Here is a 14,163-nt window from a genome sequence, read left to right as displayed (position 1 = left end):
TTTGGAGTCTCGGAGATAGCATTCCTCGGACATCAGATCACTAAAGATGGCATCACTCCTCTACCTGACAAGGTTCAAGCTATCCTCGAGTACCCGCCTCCCACGTCCATACGTAGTCTGCGACGTTTTCTCGGACTCGTCAATTTTTATCGCCGCTTCATCCCTACATGCTCTACACTGCTGCAGCCTCTGGAAGCACTACTCTCGACTTCTCAAGCCGAGTCAGCCGCACTTCCCTGGGACACGGTCGCGGATCAAGCTTTTTCCGCCGTTAAGACCAAACTCGCCCAGGCCACCCTCCTGCATCACCCTTCACCAACTGCTCCCACTAGCCTCATGGTGGACGCTTCTTCAGAAGCAGTTGGAGCCGCTCTTCATCAATGGATCAATGGTGCATGGGCTCCAATTTCCTTCTTCTCCCGCAAGTTACGCGACACTGAGCGCCGATACAGTACTTTCGGACGGGAGCTCCTCGCAGCCTACCTTGCGGTGAAGCATTTCAGGTACTTCCTTGAAGGGCGACAATTTGCCATTCTTACCGACCACAAGCCACTTGTTTCGGCTTTACGTTCCTGCAGTGCCACGCACACTCCTAGAGAACTTCGGCACCTTGCTTTCATTGCCGAATTCACCACAGACATACGTTATGTAAAAGGCAGTTTTAACAGTGCAGCGGACGCTCTCAGTCGTATTACCATCAATGCCACGACAGGCACCACCGACCTTTCATTGTCTTCGCTCGCGGAGGCACAGGCATTAGACGATGAGCTTCCACGACTCCGATACTCTACTTCCCTCCGACTGGAACAAGTCAACTTTCCCGACGACGACGTTACGCTCTGGTGCGATGTTTCACACAACTGCACTCGTATCTATGTTCCTTCACAGCTGCGTCGTGCTGTTTTTGACACCCTCCACTCCATCTGCCATCCAGGCGTAAGAGCTACGCAACACCTGGTCACTGAACGCTATGTCTGGCCGCGCATACGCGCTAACATTCGTGACTGGGTTCGCACTTGCACAGCGTGTCAGCGTATCAAGGTACAACGGCACACCAAGCCTCCATGGGGAAAATTCCCTCTCCCTGATGCACGTTTCGACACCATTCATTTGGACATTGTCGGGCCTTTACCTCCATGTCGGGGAAATACGTATTTGCTTACGTGTATTGACAGGTACACTAGGTGGCCTGAAGCAGCTCCAATGCCTGACATCACGGCAGAAACAGTTGCTCGTACCTTTCTTGCTACCTGGATTAGCCGTTTCGGTGTACCATCAACGGTGACTACCGATCGAGGCAGACAGTTTGAGTCAGCGCTTTTCACCTCTGTCACATCTCTACTGGGTTGTGCGCGTATTCGCACAACTGCGTATCATCCAGCATCAAATGGCTTAGTGGAGAGACTCCACCGTCATCTAAAAGCAGCACTCGCCTCGCAGCCTCACGCCGAAGATTGGGTATCACACCTCCCTATCGTGCTTCTCGGCCTGCGTTCAACACTTCGGCCAGAACTTGCCTGCTCTGTAGCCGAGATGGTTTATGGCTGCACACTCCGTTTGCCTGGTGACCTCGTCAGCCCCGTTACTACGCAGAGTGTTTCGGATCCATCTTCTTTCGTCCAGCGTCTGCGGGTCTTCATGCAAAACTTGCGCCCATCACCAACTTCAGCTCATACTAAGAACGACGTTTTTCTGCCGGCAAACCTACAGACATCTTCACACGTTTTTGTTCGTGTCGATGCGTCTCGCCGTGCTCTTCAGCCTCGCTATGACGGTCCTTTCCCAGTCATCAAGCGTTCTGAACATCATTTTACAATCCTGCGTAATGGGCATGAAGACACAGTCAGCATTGAAAGGATCAAGCCGGCACCCATTCTGACAAGCTCAGTCTGACCATTCTTTTTTTCTTCAAGTGCCCACGGCCACTTGTCTGCAGGGGGGGGCCTATCTGTGGCATACTTTTCTTCTTCTTCTGGCACGACGCACTTGGGACATAAACTAGTAGTGGGTAGTCTGCTGTGGAGAAGGAAGAGGTAGTTGGAACAATGGCGGAGATACAATAATAAACCGCGCTGTGTTTTCGGAACCGCGTTTCAGTGTGCTATACATACATACATACATACATACATACATACATACATACATACATACATACATACATACATACATACATACATACATACATACATACATACATACATACATACAATACACACACACATACCAGTGGCGTAGCGATGGGGGGTACACCAAGCCCATGCCCCCCCCCCCCCCCGAAAATTTTTTTTGCCATGGCATACCATACAGAGCTCAAAATGACACTCGATCACATTTGCCTGCCCGACCCCCACTTCAGATCAAGGAGGTGCCCCCCCCCCCCTGAAAAATATTACTGACTACGCCCCAGATACATACGTACACATGCTTCACATTAAGGTGTACTCACCCAGGGCCGTAGGCACAGGTGTAACGCTTCTCAAAGTCATAAGCCGAACGCGATGAATATAATGTGTAGCCACATCCAACCTTCCAAGTTGTCGCCCAAGCCAGCTGCACGAGCAGAGAGCGCAAAACCAAACATTAGGTAACGTTCTTGGTACTATAAGCAGTTCATCCTTAAGGTTTCTGAGTGCTGAAAAAGTGTATTGAGTGTATGGCGGCTTCACTACAGGACAGGTGCTGGAGTGTTACCTGTGGATGTGACCTGTCGGTTTTATAGTAATGATCCGTCACCCGGCAGTGATATGTTCAGAGCTTAGCCATTTAGACATTGTTTCAGAGAGTTCAACATTGAATAGAAGACAAAAATTTCTTGAACGATGTTCTCATTTAACTGGTGCTGATAAAATCAATCGAATTTCTTTTTTTTTTTCAATTGCGCAAACATAAAAGGGTCTGTTGGCATTTCGTAATATATTCAGATGTCTGAAATGAAAGCAAACTAATAACTCAGTCGACAAATGAAAGAATAATAGGGGTGTAACAATCTTGTAAGGATGTTCTCATCAAAAGGAGGAGTTTTTGTCGCCTTATAAAGTAATTTTGCAAACAGCCGGTGTCACTGAATATAACAAGGGATGTCTTCATTATCAACCTGCTTAACTTCGAAATTATTGCAAAGAAAGGAGGCAGGAGAGAGGTAAAAGGCAGGGAAGTTAACCAGTTCAGAATAACTGGTATGCACCAGGGAAAGGGACCGAGGAGTATGAACAGTAGAGACGGAAAGAAAGATAGAGACACATTATACCGCATTGCAAATGCTTCATCTTTTTAATTTGGGGGTGCGCTCTCACCTGGGTGAAACTTTCGACTCCATGCATTGTCCTCAGTCGTGTACTTGAACGGAGGTTGGGAATCCTCAGATACTCGTCGAACATGTGTCCTATGCATCTTTCCCAGTCGTGGTAGTTGTCGTCATAATCCATTCGTATTGAGCAACTGCTGCGGCCGACGTAAGGAAATTTCTCTACATTAGTACGGGGGAAAAAGCAGAGTATGAAGTAGAGAATCCATTTGTAAGGCTTTCGGCGATTAAACAAGCTCGATGTTTCGCTTGAAGTGCAAAAATTTAGCATAATGTGATGTGCGACATTCTGTGCTATAGTGACCACGTTTATCAGTGACCACATCTGTAACCAACTCTGTAAGTAACCATGTCAGGTGATCAAAAGTTGTGTCTCAGGGTCCAGATTGACGTTTTAATAAAGCCTATCATTAGTGAGTTAACAATCAAAAAGTTGTAGTCTTGGAAAAGTCTAATAATTTAGAGAGGTGGCAGTGTGTTAATAAAGAACTGCAAAAAGTTGTGGTCATCATTTTATTGGTCGTTCAAATCATAGTAAACAATCACTGACTAATTATTTAACGAGCGTGTTGTCACGCTCGTGGACGCAAGAATGAACGAATGTCACTCAATGTCCCCCAGCACTGGCTGTCACTAAGCTCGGGCGATAAAAATGGCGAACATATATATAGGGAAGCGAATGCTTCTTACTGTCTCCCGCTTTCCCCCGTTTCTGAAAATTGAGGTCATCCGACGTTGAGCAATGGGCACGCATAAGCACAGTTCGCATGAAGCCATCTGCCGCCTTGGCTTACTTCCCCTCTGCTCCCGCTCTAAATCGCTTCAAGATACGACGCGCTGGCCGCGTAAGCGCTTGCCTGCCGCCATAGAGCGCGCTTCATCACACTGTCGCGTGCGTTAATTGATGGATAAGATGCGTGTGAGGTTCCTTGAAATAGAGAGAAGTTACTTGCGGACCGACCAGTTCTCTATTGAAGTAGCCCTGCAACACTTTCTGAACCTAATCAGAAAACGTTCCCGATCTGTAAAAAGATTTGCGTGAACATGCAAGCGAGGTATTATTGCGCTCCATACACTACAAAAGTTAGTACTACGCGTCGAAAGCAGGAAAAGATCACGTTTTAATCCCCCGCAGGGGTTCAGCGGTTATGGTGCTCGACTGCTGACCCGAAGGCTGCGGGATCGAATACCGGCCACGGCAGCCGCATTTCGATGGAGGCAAAATGCTAGAGACTCGTGTGCTCAGATTTAGGTGCACGTTTAAGAACACTAGAGGGTCAAAACTTACGGAGCCCTCCACTATACGGCGTCCCTCATAATCGCATTGTGGTTTTGGGACGTAAAACTCTAACAATTATTATTAAGATCTCTTATTGCTCTGTGTCGTAATGTCGTTACCAGCTACGCTGCGAGCGGGGCCGATATGTATTGGCCAATTTCATGAACGGCGCACCGGCGACGATCATGGCAGCGGCGCGTATACATATACCGAGGCCGCCACAGGGTACCGTCACTTGCTGGGCGGCGCATATGTGTTGCTCAAGGCCATGAAGAGCGGTGACGCAACTTTTTGATGGTCACACTGCCACCTTCCCGCCTCCCTCTCACCCCCCTCCTAAGTGTAGCTTACAGCGCACTCGACGCGATGAAATGAGAGAGAAAGCCCCGCTCGGAACGTGCCATAACTAAGCGCAGACCTGAATGATTCGACAAATCTCTCCTGCTGAAGATTCGTGATGCAACAGAGTTCAGTTGCGAAGTCATTCCATGAGAATTTCCATAAATGTTGCAGGGCCTTTTAAACGGAGTATGCGCTACTCAGCGCAGACTTAGAATTTATATAAGCTTGAGCGAGGAGAATGTGCCCGAGAAATTTGGTTAGAGAGAATAGTGATGAAGGTACGCTTTCTCCTGTTACACATAATCTGGTGAAAATGCCAGTGAAACATGTTTCTTTTTTAAATGCTAGAGACGAACCAGATGCTAATCTAAGGCAGCTGTAGCGGCCTGTATAAGCATTTATGAGTGGGTTGTAACGCACCGATTCTCATGCACGACGAACAGGTTGGCTGCATAACGCAAACATCGGCATGGGCCTGCGCCACTCTTGCAAGATCGTCGTCCCATTCCTGCAAGACAGATCACTCTTAGAGCCGCTTCTAAGTGTATTGCACTTATAAGTGGAGAAATGGGTATTAAGTGGGGCGCATGACGAGTTTTCCTTATGTACTTACAATTCGTACTGTTATGTGAACGGATAAAAAATAAAATTCATCTCAAGAAATGCCTAATAAAGTGGTTCTCAAACAGGGTGTGCGCGGACATTTTGGGGTCTTCGAAAGCACTCCTGGAGTCCGTGTAGCACTCGCGTGCAGAAGCGAGCTCATCGCAAATTGCACACGCAAAGCAAAGCGGAGGAGTCACTTGGATATGCATGCCAATAAACCAGTATCCATTTCACTTTGCACATACTTTCATTCTTGCCACGTCATGGTAAATGAGTGACATCAAGAAATGGGAAACGCGGCAGAGGACGCCAAAGTGTTACGCGGGTTGACGAAGTTGAGAAGCTCGCAGTCTACAAATAGAATCAGCCCGCGCAGCGCAGGATTGGTTGGAGATCATTAGGAGATGCGTTCGTCCTGCAGTGGACATAAACTGGGCTGACTACGACGAAGGTGATCATGGTGAGTTACTAACTTGGTAGTTATTATCGTGAGGCAAAAACTGTGCTGCAGCATGACCCACGCAAGCTCACCGTGAAGGTAAATGTATAGGTCAACGCTCACCATTTCCAACATGTTGGAAGCACACGGCAACCTCGAGTGGTTTCCGGTCGCGATTTCACTCCTGTAGCGGTTGTGGGCAGTGAGGATGATGTCCTTGTCGGCGTCGTCGATTCCAGACCGAACAGGCTGGCATGAGGAATAGCGCTGACGGCACAGTATGTGATCCTCGTTGTAGCGCCTGTAGACATCCTTACAGACGCGGCCGTAGTCATGAGTCCCGCAGAAGCTGACTGTACGGGCTTCAGCCACTGTCGCATTCAGCGCGAAAAAAATAGCCAGCGCTATTTCTGCGACTCGCAGATACACCAGCTTACTTCCGTTGAGCTTCATTGTCCGACCTACAGTCGGACAAAAAAAAAGGTTAAAATAAACAAATACTGGGGTTTCACGTGCCAAGATTCCTAAATGATTGTGAGGCACACCATGATGGCGGACTCCAGATTAATATCGAATGCCTCGGTTTCCTTAACATGCAATGTTGGCGTCAACAGTTTAAGGACCACGAGGCACAAGTAAAAGCTGTATGTTCCCGCTGCTTCTGCAGGCAGTCCTGAATTTAGATTTGCGGCCTGTTCTTAAACGCGCTAACATGTGCTTGTGCAGTTCGACCAAATACAGCCGCAAACTGCTCAGAAATTCAGATTTTCTCACACCTAGTGGTCTCTAAACTTTTGACGCCGGCTGTACATGAATATAAAAGGTGAAAAGAAGGATAGATTGGAAGAGAGAAAACACTAGTCGTGCGCACGCTCGGAAAACCATATCAACTCTGCAGACCATCGCAGAGGCAGTCGAAAGCATGCTGCTTTATGCAGCATGCTGTCACACGCTGCATATAGAAGCGTGTGAAAGCAGTAAATATATTCGAACAAGCACCTGTCTACATTGGGTGCTTCTGGATTAGAAAACAAACAAAAAAAAATCTTGTACGGTGCGAACCATCATATGGCATTTAGCTGCTGACACAATGGGGTAAAGGGCGAGAAGGCGCAAACAGGCGCTAAATAAAATGCCTATTAAATAGGAGGTCATTTATGTCATAAACTTATCGTACCCTGCGGATACGTGGCACTTAAAACGATACTGTGTTTATTTTAAAACAATGATATCTGCGCTGCGCAAACAAAATTGATCAGTTATTCCGTAAAATAATCCTTAGCACATACGTCTTAAACATACTTCCGAGACTTTTATGCGCTCCATTTCAGCGTTCGTGATGGCTACTCTTTTTAGTGAATATTCAAGGTTATGAGGACATTTTCTGGGCTCTAGCAACGTAGCTTATTATCGTACAGTGCGCGAAAATTAATTTTGCCACACTTACCTCATTCGTCCGTTCAGGATGCCTAAACGGTGCACCGAGTGCCTTGAGAGCACCCTGCTCTAGTGACTTATGGAGCCAGAGTCGTGTTTTCTTTCCTTGAGGCAATCTCTGCGAAGGACTCAACCAGGAAGTATCCGAAAAACTTCGCTAGTAAGGAGACTAGGATGTCAGCACTGTTTGGAGACGCTGACGCCTGTGTAAGTGATTATGCAGCCCTTCGCCACGGTAGCTGCTGGGGCCTTTCATAAACACGCGAGGAAACTGCCGATGTTTCGAAATGATAAAGCTGCATATTTATCATGAGTAACTGGTCGCATTTACCACTGGGTGCCACGTGTCCGTACTACTCTGTTCCAGTGGTGGAAAAAGACGCACACCATCTAATGTGGACATGTCGAGGCTTACGAGCGGAACGCTCCCTTCTCCTGCTGCAAACTGGTCTTCGCTAGTGTGTCACGACCAGCTATGATCGCTGGATATATCAGAGCAGACTCCATAAAACACCTCTTCAATTCATACAAAACACAGGCCTTACAGCACACGTCCTACCCACGATCTACGTAGAGATCGTGTATAAAGACGACAGGTGCCTTACTCTCATAGCGCCTTTATATATATATATATATATATATATATATATATATATATATATATATCCAAATGAACAACGCACGTCTAGCGAAGGAAAATAACTAATAATTTATGAATTCACGTGTACTGTAACTATGCAGTGTATTTACATTCACTCTAACGAGGGCCGGTCCACCAACCGACCATCCGCAACGTTACTTGATAATTATCAGTTATCTTTGTTTATTAGACGTGTGTATCTTCATTTGCAAATATTTCTTCGGGTTCAGCGAAAATACTTCTTCACTCTCTCTCTCTCTCTCTCTCTCTCTCTCTCTCTCTCTATATATATATATATATATATATATATATATATATATATATATATATATATATATATATATATATATATATATATATATATATATATATATATTACCACGGAAAACTGCCATCGCTCAGCACAACGCAGGCGTTGCAAACCAAGCGAAACGCTGAAGGCCTCGTTACGACAGATGAAGCCAGCCGCAGTTCGGCGGTCGGTCCTGCATGCGCACGGCCTTCGAGCTAGTGGCCAACGCGCGTGAGGAAGAGAAAGACGGCGCTCGAAGGAGCGGCTCGTGAGAACTACGGACTCTCGGTTCTTTTTCCTGAACTGCTGTGATTCTTTTGGCTTTGGGCACAAGTTCGCCCTTAATAAATAGTGTAAATAGCAAATCCTTGTATTGAGCTTGGTTACAATATATATACTTTGCGTGTGTGTGTGTGTGTGCGTGTGTGTGTGTGTGTGTGTGTGTGTGTGCGTGTGTGTGCGTGTGTGTGTGTGTGTGTGCGTGTTGCGTGCGTGTGTGTGTGTGTGTGTGTGTGTGTGTGTGTGTGTGTGTGTGTGTGTGTGTGTGTGTGTGTGTGTGTGTGTGTGTGTGTGTGTGTGTGTGTGTGTGCGTGTTGCGTGTGTGCGTGCGCGCGCGTTTTGTCATTGCCTGGTTCAAACCGTGGCCTGGTCGCCATCACTGTTATGTCCTGATTCACGACTGCCTGGAATTCTTTCTTACGGACTATTCTACTGTAAATTCCCTCTCTAAATATGATAAACAATTTGTTAAAAGAGACTGACGAAGACAGACACGAAATAGACAGAATGAGCGCTGGACATCGGCGAATGAACGCCGGCTCTGAAGTTCTTCACTCAATAAAATCTTTTCGTATACGTAAAGGCGCTCCATATCCATGGTAATCATCGAAGTCATAGTGGGACGATCTACCACTCATGGGGCCCAATGAAAACTATACGAATACGTAGGACCACAAGCTACTTCAGTATCAATCTTTCAAAGCAAAATATTTGGATAACAGAACAAAGTTGTTTATTCGAGAAGGTGGCACATTAACCACGTCACTCAGAGCAAGCTTTCTCGTAAATGGCAACCTTGTGAATGTTGACGTACTGGGCCGGGCTTCCTCCTGGCACCACGAATGAGAAGCCAATCTGCGAAATAAACACAGCGAGAGAAATATTTATATCATGCCCCATAACTAAAGACAGTTCTCTACGCAGGTAATATAAAGTGGATCTGAATGGAACATGTATGTGTTTCCGTCACTAGGCTTTTTCAATGGTTGAAAGGGACATACCAATAATTTTAATCGATCCTAGTTGCAGTTTAAAGCTACATACAACCTCATAGGGCATATACATTCGTATTCATATACCTGTACAACCAGTAAAAACAAAATATTATCGTTAAGAAAAAGTATTATGTATTGCGTTTAGCACTGTAGGTAGTGTAGGACGCAGGACACGATCTTCAATAGCTCAATTTGCAAATTTTGAATATGATTTACCGATTAATCATCATAGTTCCCACATTTATAAAGTACGGCATGTAATGTATCGACTTAACCGATGTATTTTCGTTTTCATATCAAAGTGAGAGCTTGTACTAGCAAGCTTTCTCACACGCATACACACCCGTTCGTTGTGGGAAAGTTGCCTCTGTCTCGATATGTTGATATTACTCGTAAAGTTAATGTAATCGCGACTCAACTTAATCGCAAGCATCACCGCCATCACCATCACCATTACCACCACCACCACCACCACCACCTCAAGAATCACCTGCATACGACCTGAAGGCCCCAGGAAAGAAATCCTTCGGCAGCGCCGAAAAGTCGAGTGCGTTTCCTGTAATCAATAGTTAAGCCATTCATAGATGCGGTGGAGGAAGTCTTCGATAACAAGCAATGATATCCTTAAATTGACTAACTTGCTTCGAAGTGGTCACAGAGTCACATTTTGCAAACAAGAAATAGCACAGCGCTTAAAGGGGTCCGAACACTTTTTCAGCATGGTCAGGAAACGCTGCCGATCGGTACCCGAGGCTCCCAAGAACACGCAAGTCAAACACTATAGCGCAGAACGCGGCCTCAGATTTACAATTAACTATCAAAGTCAACTAAAAATTGCTTCCTCTTCTCTCGACAAATGATGCTATGAACTCAACATCACTGCGTCATTGACTCAAGTTCTACGCCAGTGGCTGATTTGAACGTGGCGCGCTCGGTAGTTGCTGCAGCCACCGCGGGAGGCCACCATTTGCCCTCGCGCGCGCGCGATCGCACTGAAAGTACGCCGTGCGTTCGAAGAAAAAAAAAGTCTCAAGGTCACGAGGCGCGCGTGACGTACCTTCTTCCCCCGTGCCGCCCCTCCCTGCTTAGCTTCCAGCGCTTTCGTGGGGACGAGAGAAGAGAGAAAGCAATTACAGCGTGCGACAAATCTTTGCAGCTCCGCTCGTACTGGACGGATTTTAAAAATTTTCGCGGCGGTCGATTCGTGAAGCAATAGGCTCCTTTAGTGAAGCCATTCCATGGCTACTTGGAAAAATGTTGCAGCGCCCCTTTAAACGTAAAAAAAAAGCCTGCCGCCGTTCTTTAAGTACAGTATATTGTTATATGATATTGATACTATTAGTGCGTTTAAACGGCGCCAGCTGCTCTCTTTCAGATAGAATGAATACGTACAAATATACTAAAAATAAGTGCACAAGGTGGCACTGCGCGAAATCAAATCAAATCAAGCTCTATTTCCTTTTGAGACAGGAGCACGTCATGGTAATACAGGCAACAATAATGAATAAATTAACTGAAATATGAGTCGAAACCCCTCTGTTAGACGTAGGAGAGGGAATCCCCACTGCAGTAGACGAAGTCCCGACTCGAAGGTGAGAAGGAAAGCGCGCAGGAAAAGTCGGCGCACTGCGTGAGAGCGCCGGCGTCTGCAATACGTGGCATTGACGAGGCTTCTATAAAGGCAACGCACGCTTGTCCGCCGCATCAGTTGGCCTTCAACACAACTCCGAAACACCACTTTGGAGCACCCCTCCGTAAACCTAGCCAAAAGAAACACTTCCGTGTTCCTACCTCATTGCGCATTCAAACACGAGTCGAATGACATATAGTACTCGTATAAGACAGTTCACAACAAATAGAGACAGAGAGAACAGCAAGAAAATGCAGGGAGGTTACCCAGTCGCATGTCCAATTCGCTGCCCTGCCCCGAGGGAAATGTACACAGGGGTGAAAAGAGTGAAGGTAAAAGAGAGAGGGAGAGAGAGAGAGCACTAGTGATGCGCACACTTGAAAGTGCCTACAAACTCTACAGGCAGTCGTAAACATTTAAGTGCGGCAACAATACTTGCGTTGCTTTCGGCGCCATTGAACCAAACAGGCATGAGTCCAACAATCTTTGCTTCCGAAAATTCGAAAACTGTCTTGAGTCTGACTGGTTTTAACCTGAGGTCGCTTAAATAAACTGGTACGTATACATTCAGCTCAGTGTCTAAAGAAAGCGCACGTATTTTTAAAAATGTAGTTCGTGGTATACGTTCGGTAATTGTAAGAATAAGCTTTAATGAATCACAGTCACTGCACACTCGTCGCGTCTCCCCTCCGACCTAGCAATGCCCTGGTAAAACTCGCACTGTGTTCGCGGCCTTAAAAATTGCTATATAGGCAAAAAAGAATTAGGGCAGCTATACGCCCTAGTGGTGTGAAGACTGAGGAAGCAGTGGAGCTGGTGGCGTTCCCCTTCTCCTCGCCCTCCTTTCCCTTCCCCCCGCTTGCCATACTATACTATACAAGGCTATGCTATGGTTTACTCTCCCTTCCTCCTTTCCCTCCTTCTCAGTTTCGCATCACTCCTCTTCACCCTCACTTCCCTTTCCCACTTCCTTGCTATGCTAACTACACAAGGCTATGCTATGCTTTACTCTGTCCCCTCCTACTTTCCCTCCTCACACTCACTTCCCTTTCCTACCCCCTTGCTATGCTACACTGCACAAGGACACTGCTATGCTGGGAGCTGTTTGGCAGATATCCGCTTTCAGTAACGCATACACGCCGAATTTTTGCGAACGCTTCATGGCGGAACATCCAGCATGAACAGCTCTGCTGTTAAAAGGCTCACCTTTACGCCAACGTTATAGTTGAGCGTAATCAGCATGCGCATGATATTTGTAGCTCCTCCGGACAAGTTGATGGTCCTCTGGCGCTCCGGCCGATCAACAGGTGTCACAACGAGGTTGAACAGTCCGCGATCGGGCGTGCCGGCTACGTTGGGACCCTTATTGTACTCCACCTCGACGCACAACCGGCCATTGCTCGATTGGATAGGTCGCTCGAAGGTCATCTCCGCACTCTGGCCAGCCTCGAGCACGGATTCGGCGTAACCAGCTGCGCGAGATTCCAAAAGGAAGTACCACAGTTATACTGCTTTCCGCGTCAATAGTGGGAAAGCAACGGGGGCGGAGCTTTCTGCACTTTTTAAGTGCGGAGCACATTAGGGGCCCGGGCTGTCATCTGATGTCTCATGACATCTGCTCATCTCATGTCGTCGCTTGGCGTCACGCAGGCAAAAATGTGTATAGCATGGTCATGTGAAGTAGAGTATAGCAATGGAGCAGGAAAGGGAAGTGAGGGCGAGAAGTGATGTGAGGCTGAGCAAGAGGGAAAGGGGAGGGGAGAGGTTAAAGCATAGCATGTCATTGTGTAGTATATAGTATAGCAAGTGGTGGAAAAGGAAATCGAGGTTAAGGAGGAAGGAAAGGAGGAGGGGGAGGGTAAAGCATAGCATAGCCGTGTATATTATAGTATAGCAACGGGTGGGAAAGGAAAGTGAGGGTGAGGTGGAGGAAAAGGACGAGATGGAAAGGAGGAGGCCACTGCATCACAAATGAAGGTTTCATTTCCCGCCTTGGAAGCCGAGCCGCAAACGCTGACGTTTCGAACGTCAGCGTTTGCTTGCCCGTGAGCGTCAGCGTCGCCCAAGGGCACGCGAATCACTGCTCCGCACTTCCTACAGTTTTCACGCTGAGAGCAACTGTATAGGCTTTTTTTTTTTTATTACGCCACATACTGCGGCAGGCCCTGATAAAACTTTCGGTTTTGGGGGACAAATACTGAACCGACGCAGCTTCCATATGCGATGTTATCGCACTTTCCCAAACGCAAAAGTGAATAGACAGATTCAGTACTGAGGCCTCCAAACAGTAGGGGCCCCAAGCTCTTGTGTTATGTACTCCGATCGCGCTGAACACAAGAATACAAGGTGAGTACAAAAGAACGACAGGAATGCATCAACTTATGACGTAAAATGCGTTTGTATATGCATTGTTTCTCCTCCTCGTATTTTCTTGGGGCGAGCTACATTACGGTATCTAAACAACAACTTGCGAAGCAACAAGCTTTGGCAGTCTTGAGTGGCAGTTATGGCGGTATGCGTACTTACTTGCGAAGAACCTCTTCGTCGTCCAACCGTTCAACGGTTCACTTTGGAAGGTGCACCAATGCGAAGTGACTTTGTTGAACAAGCAGCTGAACACCAAATTGTCTTCGTCGTCCAAGAGAACACCTGGCCCATCGTCGACCACCTCTGAAAAAAAGTTTTGTTTTCACAATTTCGGTTGTTGATACACTGTCATTTTATTACGCAGTATGTCGGCGATTATAATAACAGCTGGGGTTTTACCTCCTAAAACCACGATATCATTATGAGGCACGCCGTAGTCTAAGGCTCCTGAAATTTTGACCATCTGGTGTTTAACGTGCACTGCCATCGCACAATACACGGGCCTATAGCATTTCGCCTTCGTGGAAATGCGACCGCTGCGGCTAAATGGGAT

General features: G+C 46.8%; 1 protein-coding gene across 5 annotated transcripts in view; it reads right to left on the bottom strand.

The window, feature by feature from the left end:
* LOC119393290 (CRISP/Allergen/PR-1) overlaps positions 1–14,163 on the bottom strand; it is a 43,194-nt gene that overhangs the window by 12,327 nt on the left and 16,704 nt on the right. The window contains exons 3-5 of one of the 5 annotated variants that reach the window (XM_049416193.1): positions 5,346–5,433; positions 3,294–3,466; positions 2,447–2,550 (exon numbers count right to left, since the gene is read on the bottom strand). The exons of 2 other annotated variants lie outside the window; for them this stretch is intronic. In XM_049416193.1, the coding sequence (XP_049272150.1) occupies positions 2,447–2,550; positions 3,294–3,466; positions 5,346–5,433 (365 nt within the window). Of the gene's footprint in view, positions 1–2,446; positions 2,551–3,293; positions 3,467–5,345; positions 5,434–9,328; positions 9,474–12,449; positions 12,716–13,769; positions 13,914–14,163 lie in introns of those variants that run through there. 2 more of the 5 variants (XM_037660223.2, XM_049416191.1) reach the window with 2 other exon arrangements.

Source organism: Rhipicephalus sanguineus, chromosome 5 (genome assembly GCF_013339695.2).
Source record: "Rhipicephalus sanguineus isolate Rsan-2018 chromosome 5, BIME_Rsan_1.4, whole genome shotgun sequence".
Taxonomy (NCBI): domain Eukaryota; kingdom Metazoa; phylum Arthropoda; class Arachnida; order Ixodida; family Ixodidae; genus Rhipicephalus; species Rhipicephalus sanguineus.
This window is presented reverse-complemented; position numbering and strand designations above follow the sequence as displayed.